The sequence below is a fragment of the Solanum tuberosum genome, unplaced genomic scaffold (assembly GCF_000226075.1).
Source record: "Solanum tuberosum cultivar DM 1-3 516 R44 unplaced genomic scaffold, SolTub_3.0 scf00045, whole genome shotgun sequence".
NCBI lineage: Eukaryota > Viridiplantae > Streptophyta > Magnoliopsida > Solanales > Solanaceae > Solanum > Solanum tuberosum.
Window position 1 is genome coordinate 685,979 of NW_006238972.1, and position 11,578 is coordinate 697,556.

Here is an 11,578-nt window from a genome sequence, read left to right on the forward strand (position 1 = left end):
TATCACTAGTTAGCCTTTTTGAGCCTGTAGCCTTTTGTTGGTAGCCATATTTTACCCTTGACTATTTTGTTGAATCCCTAGTTTTTGCACCTTGCTTCCTTGAGCATTATAGCATAGATTTATTCTAATTATCAATTTTGAGAAAAAGGGATGGTTGAGTGAAAAGTTAATTAATGATAGCTACAAAGTGCTTAAAAGTCCTCTTTGAAAGAATGTGCTATGAAAAAAAAAGAATGTGACATGAGAAAAAAAAGTTACTTTGATGATGGCCCTGGTCCTTCTAAGGACATCGTGCACCTTAACGCATGTAAAATACGTAAGTTGAGGGTAGCTATTATGAAGAAAAACTAAAACAAATAATAATGATTGAAACATTCTTGAGATGATGAGAATTACTTGTGAAATAATTGTTGAAGAGAGGGCTGAAAATAAAGAGAAGAAAATAATGGGTGATGAAGTCTAAAAATTGCAAAGTGCTTAAGGAAGTGTAAGTCACTATTATATAGTTTTCCTACCCGTTCCCTAGCCTACATTACAACCCGTTAAAGTCCTATTTGATTCTATTCAAGCATGCTTAATTAGTGGAGATGTACATAATGGACAAGCCTATGGTTCTTTGTGCATACATGTGAATTTTATTTGTGAGTGTGAGAGTTGTTCTTGATATGCAGTCCTTAATTTAGATTCAATCTTTTGAATTGAGTGTGTGAACTATTTCTTTTTGTGAGGGCACTTGTTTCATGATAAATAGGTGATGTTATTAACTTTCTTTGATGAGAGTATGGGAGCAAGATTAAATTTGATGAGTTCAAAGTCCTTTCTTGAGGTTAGGAGGTTAGAGGTTAGAGGTTTATTGTTTATTTGGATGTCTTGCATAATGATTGATAAGTGTGCTTAATATTGTGAAATTGGTATATGGCTAATTGTGTGTATTAACCAAAGTGATGACATTGCTAGTATGATATTTTTTGGGATGAGCTTTAATGTTTGCTCGAGGACGAACAAAAATTTAAGTGTGGAGTGTTGATATGAGGCCAAAGATATATATATTTTAATTATTATTTGCCTCACATTTATTATTTATTATTTATATTTATCATTTTTGAGCTTAAATTTTATGAATTGTGCTAAATTGTGTATTGTATTTGTAGGATTAAAATGGTGGAAAAATGAAGAAGTTTAAAGCTAAAACGAATTAAACATGGAAGGTTGAAGAAGGAAATCAAGCAGGCAGCTTAATGAATTAAAAGTTATAAAATAATACATAAGTTATAGTGCAATTACAATTGCAATTCTGCTGCCAGGCGTAAGAATCTGAAGATAGGCACAAATTCTGTGAGGCGGCAGTACTGTTCACGGACAGCTCACACGGCGGAAAAAAGAAGGAATTCAATTCCTTTTTGTTTTGGATTCATAATTTAATTTGGACTTAATCATTTTATTTAGGATTTTCTATATCTATAAATAGTCCATAGAAGTATTATTTTGAGAGAGATGATTGATAGGAAATAATTGTTAGGGTTCTTTTCTTCTTCTTTTTCTTATTTGGGGTTAGACTTAATTACTTTTGTTCTAATTCTTGACTTGGGAGATTAACTTGCAACTTTTAACAATTCTTAATTTTCTAAGTTCGTTTTGAAGATTTGGTGTGGCAATTCAAGTTGAATTTCTGGGTTTATTATTCTTCTTACGTAAGTTCATAATTCTTTTCATCTAAAACAATGAATTGTGTTCATATGATTATGGGTAACTAAACCCCACAACTAGGGTTGTGGGAACCATGAGCGATTAACAAAGTATGAATAGTAACTAAGCAATTCTTGAATAGTGTTGTTGCATTCATTGATAATTCTTTCGTTTAGAAGTTTTTTTAACGAGTGCATGTGTAGAACTCGCCTTGTTGCTACTTGCCGGACCAAGGAGGTAATCAACAAGAAAAGAATAATCAACATAGATTTAGTGTGATACTATCTAATAGGCTAGTGTCAATTGGTGCGAAGTAATAACTAAGCCAAACATCGATTATGATGTCTAATATGAGGTAAAGGTAAGGGTTAGTAAATTATACACACGTAGCCGGACCAAGGTGCGGGGTGAAATTCTCTAGATGCCGGACCAAGGATTTAGAGATACCTAACTTATCACTTTGCATGTAGTACACTAGGAAATGATTGCTATTACTAGGATTACTACGTTATGAGCTTGTGGGGAACACGTATACCCTAGTTATTTCTCTCATCTTGATAACAACCAAAATTGAGTTTTGATTACTGATTACTTATTAAATTCTTACAATTTGTTTCACAAAAAACCCGCCTTTTAATTACTTGTTTCTGGAAGTAATTTGACTAATCGAATATAAGTGTTAGTTAAATTAAAGTCTAAACTATTTTCCTCGTGGGATCGACCCCAACCTACAAGTTGGGTTCTTTACTTGATAACGACCGCTTATGCTTCTTTAGGGAGGTGTAATTTGAGTGTATCATGGGACATGGAGAGAAACAACTAAATTATGTCCTTGAATAAGGAGGACTCACCAACTACTAAACTATGAATGAATACTTTGATCTTAAGAATGATCACTTGTATCTACATCGCATGAAACATATAGCACATATGAGGTATGCAATAAGTACAATGAAGGTACTAATTATTTAGGCGAAAAACTAAATAACAAAATGCATAGTTTTCATATGTTTTGAGTGGAATCAGAGTGAACCTTATAATTAAACATAAATAAAAACTGAAGAACTTAGTAGTGAAAGACCATAAATATATATTTCTCAAACAAAAATGTATGTTTGAGATCATTATTTTTTAAATCATATTTTAGAGGATGTATATGTGAAAATTAAGTTATATGACATATCTATGATTATATAAGTGATAATATATGTTCGAACACATACCACACAAAGGCATAATCAAGTCATCAAGATTTTTGAATAACATAAAGTCCCCAAATTGAGAACTCATGAAACAAATCCTCAAATGATAGGGATAGTGGAGGAATCCATTTGAAATCAGTGAAAACCACTTACAAAATCATTTCTTTCATTTTCAAGATGTTTCAAAAATCAACTAAAGCCCTTAAATCGGGCATCTCAATGTCAAATATAAATATAATCCACACAGACCCTCACTCGGGCAATTACTCAAATATCACAGATTTTTAACACAATTAATGGTATCGCACAAGCCTCCACACAGACTAAGCATCACAAATAGGCATCACACGAACAACACAAGAAGGCCAACACTTACCAACAGCTAAAACTCATACTACAAATCATTTCACAGTTGACTTCCTAAGAAAGATCATGTCACTCCCCGAGGCTACCCCTTGACGTAACATGGGACCTAGGATCACGAGTGACCCCAATCTAACCCTGAAGTTGGCATATCATAAGCATACTGAAAGATATCTTGTGAAAACATGAACTAATGCGGAAGCTAAATCAATTGATAACTGGAAGTGATGAATACCCAAAACTGAGCTGAATATATAAAATGTACTACGAGTTTAATGATACTGAACAGTCACTCAAAGCTAAAGCTTAATCTAATACTATGTCTAAAAAGCCTCTACTGACTAGAGTTGCTGGGACATGCCCCCAGCTAACTCTAGCAAAGCTGAAAACTGAAAACTGAAATGAAAGACTGAATCTGAAAAACATGTTTATTGTCCTCTAAGTATGAGGACTCACCAGTGAAGCTGTTGAATACGGATCGAGAACTAATCTAGATGCTGAATACCTGAACCTACATCATGAAAGGATGTAGCGCAGAGTATGCGTCAGTACTTGGAATGTACTAAGCATGCAGGATATAGAATATAGCTGAACAAATATATAAGCTGAGCAAAGCATAAATGAGCAATGATATAATCTGAACAAAATGTACATGCTAAAATATAACTGAAAGCTCAGCTAAATGCACTGACCAAGTACTAATCATGAACAAAACATGTTGAGACTGAATATTGAGGTATAAACTGAAAACCTGGACAAATGCACTAGAGTCTGACTGTGGGAGCTACTATTAACCGACATAAAACCAAGTGAGCTAAACGCAGAGTCCGATGTATACACCCCATCGAGAGAACCCAATATACCTTGCCAGGGGTATAAAGGCATGACTGGTGTGATCACTAAATCTGATGCCCATAAAGGGGACTTATAAACCTACGGGGGCACGTAGTTTTAGGACTATGAGGGTACGCTGAACCCTAGTCCAACTTGGTGCCAAGCCTACTCCCAACTGGAAATGTGTATGACACAAGATAACTAAAATATTGGATAGCTCAATGTTCTGACATGCAAATCTGAAAATGCAATATTTAGGAACTGACAATGTAACATTCGAAAAATGGAGCATATTTATCTATTTAACAGACCTAGCAAGTTTAATTCATGAACTAAGAGAATCTTCACAACTAGGGTTCAGAGTTTTATGCAAGGAACTAAGCAAACTTTCCAAGAAAACATGATAATTTGGTTACGAATACTACAACAACTAAATCACAAAAATTATCCATGGTTTTAGAAACCCTAAGTCTAAACAAGATATAGAGAATCAAGAATCTGACTGAGTTTTAGGGACCTAGTGGATGAAAGGAACCCACTAGTGAAATCCCACATACCTGGTGATGAAATCTACGGAGAAATCCTTCAATTTTGGGGTTGAAACTTGAAGAAAACCTTCTGCTAGTTCTTGAGAGATTTTCACTTCTTTCTTCTCCTTTTTGCTCAAAGTTTGATGATTTTGGGAGAATAATCGTTCTGGGTAAGTTCTGACTAAATTACTAGGACTAAACTAAGTAAAACGACGTAGTTTAAGGGTTAAATGACGTAGTTTAATTGTCCAACACATAGGAAAAAAGACCAAAACAACGTTAACTTAAAATCTGATGACGCCGACCACAGCGCCACTAACGGTCCGTCGTTGGGACCACGGCCCGTCAAGTGGGTCGTGGTTGTTGGCCAGTGTCTACTGGTTCAAGGAGGTGACCATTCACGAGCCCTACCACGACCCGTGTGAGGGACCACAGATCATGAAGGCCACTTTGGTTCTTCACTTGGGCTTGGGTCTGCTGGCTCAAGTTCACGGATGCAACAACGGCCCGTCATCAAGACTACGGACCGTGAAGGGCTCCGGTCTGATGCCTGAGCCTGGGTGGTTTCTGCCCTTCCTCTACGAGCCCTCCCACGGCTCATGTGGTGTTCCACGTCTCGTGAAGAGATCTGTGGTCCACCACTTCTGGGTGGGTGTGAACCACGATATGGGTTACGGACCATGGTCCTGATCACGGCCCGTGAACCCCTCTGTGGTTCACTTGTTTCTGCTGAAAAGTCCAAGTTTGTTTTTCTGAGGTGTTACAAATCACTTACTCATCTAAGTTTAAAATAGGAATAGCCAAACCTACCTCGAAGGCCAAAATTTCAGTTGAGCAACTGTATCGGAGCACTCTCTCAACCACACGATCACCGAAAGGATTCTCAACTATTAAGAATGGATAGAGTTCATCAAAAGGCCCCTAATGATACTCATATTGATAGGATTAGAAATCGAGGGTAAAATAGTCCAAAAATTACAACGGGAATTGAAAGGCTACAAATAATTTTTTAGTTGAAAATCAAGTTCTACAAGTCAAGATGAGTTTGTGGTTGAAAATCCATTAAAACTAGCAAGAATCAAGCTCTAAATCAAGAATTTACTAATTTTCTAACTTTGGGAGAAAACCCCCAAAAATCCACATTGAATTCAAGATTTAATAGAGTTTTGGAAGATAAAACTTAAAGGAATTGATAAAGAATAGATAAAGGCACTTACCAAAATGATTAACCTCAAGAAACCCCACTAAAATCTCCTCTCCTAAGCTCCCAAACGAGTGAAAAATGGGATGAATTCCCAAATATATACTGTCAGGTCTGAAAAATGAGGTCCACAAACACGGGATAGGTGCCACAAATGCGGCCCACTTGGCTGTCAAACATTCACGAATGCAGGAACAATGTCACATTCGCGGAGCACTGTTCACCCACGAACGCGCCCCAACCCTCCGCGATCGCGGTGCCTCAGTCGCCCACCCTTTTTGAACGCTCTAGGGGACTCGCTAATGCGGTCCCATTGCACCTGATTTCAGAAAATATGAAAAACAAGGATCAAAGTCTCCGATCGGAACCTCGAAAATTGTTCGAAGTTCGATAAAAATAAATTGGACATGCTACCTAACTAAATTCGACATTCTAGACTCAATGGAATCGTTCAATTTTCAAATGGAGGTCAAATGATGGCAATATCCTTCCGGACCACTCTTATAGCTTAAAACTCAACTTCTAGCCCAAACGCCCAAACCTCAACCTAAGGCCTCGGAAACATGAACAACCAGCTTACTAGCTCAAACTTGACGTTGCGGACGCAATAAAACTGGCGGAATTCCCATCCGACGCTCGGAACTCAATATGTTGACCAAAGTCAACCATATCATGAATTCTCAACTCAAGAGGGGTCAAATCACCAAAAACTTATCCGATCGCATTGGGGACCATACCAACCATTTCCGGAACACAAACTACGCATGAAAATGCTAAGGGGAAGGGAAAAATGGTCATTTCATAATTAAAAATAAATTCACAAGAAATAGGACATTACATTGATGCTACATTTTAAAATGTGAGCAATCCTGAATAATGAAAATGGAGATAAGAGATATAGAAGGAAAAATATGATTATTGTCTTATTCAAATGTTCTACCATTACATATAATACATCTATATATATTGAAATATATCAAGAAAAAGTTACATCACACAAACTTGAGGTTGTAATTGAATAAAAGAAAAAAATGAAACTTGACGATGTGGAGATTTAAATGAAAGTACTATATTGACACACTATTAGGTATTCCTTTGCCTGTGAGTCCTTGTTCACTTGTAGGGAAGAGCAATGTATATGGAACGTTAACAGGCCCTGACCTATTTTTCCATTTCTTATCACCATTCATCTGTATAATTTGATCCTCGATCTCACTTAACTTCTTCCCAAATCTCTCAAAAGCAGCAATGGGTTCTTGATCCTTTGTCCATTCGGATGAGTCCCGTTGTCCAAGGTAAATCTCATCTGATGCATGCCTTGATAATATCTCTATGAGAGAAATTCCTAGTAATGTCTGCAGTTGAGGAGTGATTGTTTTCAAGTATGCCTTGTCAGGATTTGTCTTGAGTTCTTCATACTCAGGAGTTCCTGGCTCAGGCATGAATCTTCGACTTAACGTTGGGCGATTTGGGAGGTAACCTGCATAAGGGTATTGCCCAAAATTGACTGCTGCATGAAGTGCTGATGCTATCCAAATAATAATAGTGCAAGAATCTTTTAGCTCTTGGCGAGTTTGCATTTTAGGCCACCAAGGTTCATCTTTCTTGTCACCATGTCCTTCTTCTCGAAGTTCCTTCCACCACGCTTGGAGTTCATTATCTTTCAAAACTAATTCATCTGATTTATAATAGAAGTTGCAATATTCGGTTACCCAACTTTTGATTGCTGACCATATTTCTAAGCCATCAACAGCATATGGATAGTCTTGAATTAGCAAGCGAACACCATGTGGGGAACTAGAGTCCTCTACGGCCACTCCCCTAAAATCAAATGATATTATAGTTCATATTAGCAAAATCAAAATACCCGGAAATTAAACTTCATCAACAACCATATTTTTCTAGTAAAGTTCGTTCTAAATTTATAATGTATACCTCTTTATAAGATCAGCTGGAAGTGCTTGTTCAGGAAAAACCCAACTTTTGTAAACTACAGCTGACATTTCCATCGCATATTTGGCAGGAAAAACTGTCATCTCAAGAACTCCACCAGCATTGATTAAGATCTGTCTTGCCAAAGCATTTATGTTCATCGTGTCACGAAAATGAGGATGTAAAAGCTTATGAATTGGGTGAAGCACACTTAGTTGCCTGTTTGTAGCAATCACAAAAGGCTCAATGGCTGCGTGTGTATTCAACCTGAGAAAATGAGACACACATATTAGTTCAATATGATTTGACAAAGTACTGAAGTTGTAATTGTGACTCATAATTCCTTTAGAGAAGTCTAAAAATAGAATTTTACCAGTGACTAATTAGCTGATGGACACCCGAGTCATTCACTGCAACATAAGCTTTAGCCAATTGCCATATTGAACCTTCAACACCTTGATCAGCTGGGGTATAGACTTTGCTAACAGCACCAAGTTCATCGCCATCTGGATGTGGCAAGCTTAGTTCAATTGCTACCGGCTTCATTGTTCCATCGTCTTGCAAGAATAGCAAAGTTCTTGAGGCGTAGAGTTTTGTGTTTGTCGTGTTTATTCTCCTCACATATGGCATAAGGATGTCATGGTGGTTTAGTATATAAAGCCTGTTAGTCTTGATTGCCTGTAAATAACATTGGTAATCGAGTTATTACTCAGGGCTTATGAATGAAATCTACTCCTACTCAAAGTGTTTAAGCAAAATAATCTGAAGACAGAGATAAATGAATTACATCATCGATCGTTAGCCCATCAAGTGTATTCTCTATATGCTCTTTGGTTATTGTACTGTTTTGATTGCCATATACTTCAGAATCTAACTGGCTTTTTGGAGGGAATTCCTATAGATAAAAAAAAAACATAAGACAATATGTTATAAGCACGGAACGAAAAGGTGAAGTAGAAACAAAGTTAATAACTCCTCTTTCCGAAACACAAGTCTGTGATATATATGTGATCGCAATGAAGCCAACTTACTTGGAGTCTGCTGATTATGACAGGATTTACTCCGGCAAGCATTTCTCTTGCAAATTCTTCATCAGTCCTCCATGAACTTTTATCCTCTGAAAAAAAATATTCCATAAATCACACGTAACAACAAACATCTAGGATAATACAACAATGGTAATAGGTACGTCGTCTCAGGAAGTAATTATGAATACCTTGAATAACTTGAGGTGCTGGGAATTTGAATTTTCCTTCACCATCGGTTCGGATAATTTCTTTTAGAATCTCTAGAGGAATACTATCAGTGAGGGCTTTAAGAAAAGGGCCTTGGGGCAATTTGATTCCTCCTTCATAAAGTTTCAGTACATCCTCAAAGCTGTCAAACTCATCAGGTGTGCTATCAAAGAGAGCTTGAAACTCGGGGATAAGGAACTGAACAATGGATTTCAAAGCATACGTCAGGAAGTCCGACAACTTAATGTGTCCAAAACGCTCGTCTCTTGGTACATAGATGTCTAAACTCATAAGTAGTGGAATCCTACTTTCACTTTTAGGATCTGTTTAAAATTTAAAACACGATATATGTCAGCTGAAGTTGCTTTCTTCAAAATCAACATGATAAATGATTCTGACGATAATAAATATAATATAACCTGCTTTTGTTGGCTTTCTGCCAGTTCTTCCTCTCCGAGGGTACGGGTACTCAGCAGATCCTCCGAGGATAGTCCTGGCATACTGTTTGCCTTTTTCTGGATCACCCAAGTCATTGTATAACGCGTAGTCATAAACTCTGTCCCATTCCTCAAGCTTTCCATTTCCATTTCCTCTCAAGTTCACTAATTCTTTTTCTCTGTAATTGCGCAATGGTTCTGGTGTTTCACCGGGAAGATATGCCTGCATTAATAATCAAAATTCTTCTTACTAAACAATTTCTCTTTTAATTAATCATATGCTCAAATAAATCATATATGTAATGCCGGATATATACCTGATTAGCAAAGAAAATGCGTTCTGATTTGTATTTTTTAGCAGGATAAACCCAAGAATTGCAGACAAAATGAACGTTGCCATGATTAGGAACATCTTCAAGGGTGAGTGACTTGAGATAAAACTCATTGAAGTGGAAATTATTGATAATAAATGCCCCTGGTACGCCAATATCTTCGTCCCAATCAAACGTGACGTCAAAGGCTGATTCACCTGCTACTAATGAGGTTCCTGTAGTGAGCCACTTCTCCAAGTAAGCTGGATTGCTACGTTTCCCTTGTAAACTGTTTCCTGTTAAATCGATCAGATTCACTAAATATTAAATTTCCATCTATAGTTAGTTCCATTAATATGAATATCTCACAAGGTTAATCAACTAGATAGCAAACTCATTCAACTATCAATTTAGGATAAAACACCCTTCAAACCTTTAACCTTTTATAAATAAATTCAACATCTATTGACAATCAGTTTAATCGTTTCAGAAAGAAGGAAAGTAAATTGTCAGTACAAGTGAACGTCTACGAGAAAAAAAGTTAGTCGTAAAGTTTCGTTCTTCGTTTTGTGGTCAACCCTATCTTTTGATGGCTAAATTTGGATTAATGTCACTATAGGTTTTAGAGACATTTTCAAAGAATGTCAATTGCCTCTAGAAAAACCGCAATTAAATAATTGCAAAGATCATTTTTGTGGCGTAGTGACAAGATCGAATTTGACTCACAATTTACATAATAGTCGTTTTATTTTGAGATATTTTAAAATGTTTGAGATGATTCTATTTTAGTACTCCACTTTCACAACATTTTAGGAATTAATATTGATGGACCTATCTATATATAGTTTAAAACAAGGGAAGCTAAAGAAGTAATTACCAGGATCAGCATGAACAACGCTGATCAACTGCAAAGAGACTCTTTTCCCAAGGAACTCAAGTACTCCATCAAGAAGAGAGGCATTGACATCATTAAAGTCCAGTACATTCTTCTTCATCAACACAACTGTTCCTTTCACCTTTTTTCCATTGTCCTCACTTCTCCCAGAGATAGCCTCCACTATTTTTTCCAGTAACATGATGATATATTATCTTCTTAACAGAAAGAGTGAAAAACAATACCTTATAATATAACACTTTCGATCTCTAAGTTTTTCAAACAAATAAATAAACAATCGAGAAAGATGAGTTTTGTTATGTGAAGTTACAATGGGACGAGTCGGTATTTATAGCCGGCAGCATCTGCTTGTCAAAATATATTACTTTGTCTATTTCGCTCCAATTTACGTGGCACGACAAATTTTAAGAGTTAATTGAGTTGTTTTTTCTTGACCAAATTTCGTTGTTGAAATATTTCAGTTGATAATCAAATATGATTTATACCACTTTCCAAAAATGTAAATTTTATTACAAAATTTTCATATCCGAATTTACAATTAATATTTAGCATAAATAAATGTGGACAAAAGAAAATATATTAGAAAAAAGATAAAAGAAAGCCAATATATATTTATGAAAGAATTAAACTTGAATACTACTAAATTAAACATTGAACGTAAGATTCTTGGCTAACTTTTACTGATCTTATCTTAAAAAATATATTTAGTAATATTTTGTTGAAGCAGCCCCTATTGGTCGTTTGTGTCCCACAGGCAATCAAGTGGACTGAAATCTAATGCGAATTTTTCCTGGAATTTCTGCATTAGTCCATTTTGGAAAATATTAAACTTGAATTCGTCCTTTCAGTTTAGCCGCCAGCTGGTAGGTATATGACGCAGTTCAAAGCAATTATAAATATTTTAGAATATGGATTTGAACATATATAAAAAAAATTAAAAATGGAATAACTC

At 36.1% G+C, this 11,578-nt stretch overlaps 1 protein-coding gene across 1 annotated transcript; it reads right to left on the reverse strand.

Annotated features, from left to right (window-relative positions):
* Window positions 1-6,714: 6,714 nt before the first annotated feature.
* POTLX-3 (lipoxygenase) lies at window positions 6,715-10,845 on the reverse strand. The gene is given in 9 exon segments (NM_001287987.1): window positions 6,715-7,637; window positions 7,752-8,015; window positions 8,122-8,426; window positions 8,536-8,643; window positions 8,780-8,865; window positions 8,965-9,306; window positions 9,403-9,643; window positions 9,738-10,027; window positions 10,609-10,845. Coding segments are annotated over 9 exon segments (2,589 nt in total). The 5' UTR covers window positions 10,808-10,845; the 3' UTR covers window positions 6,715-6,883.
* Between the last annotated feature and the right edge of the window lie 733 nt (window positions 10,846-11,578).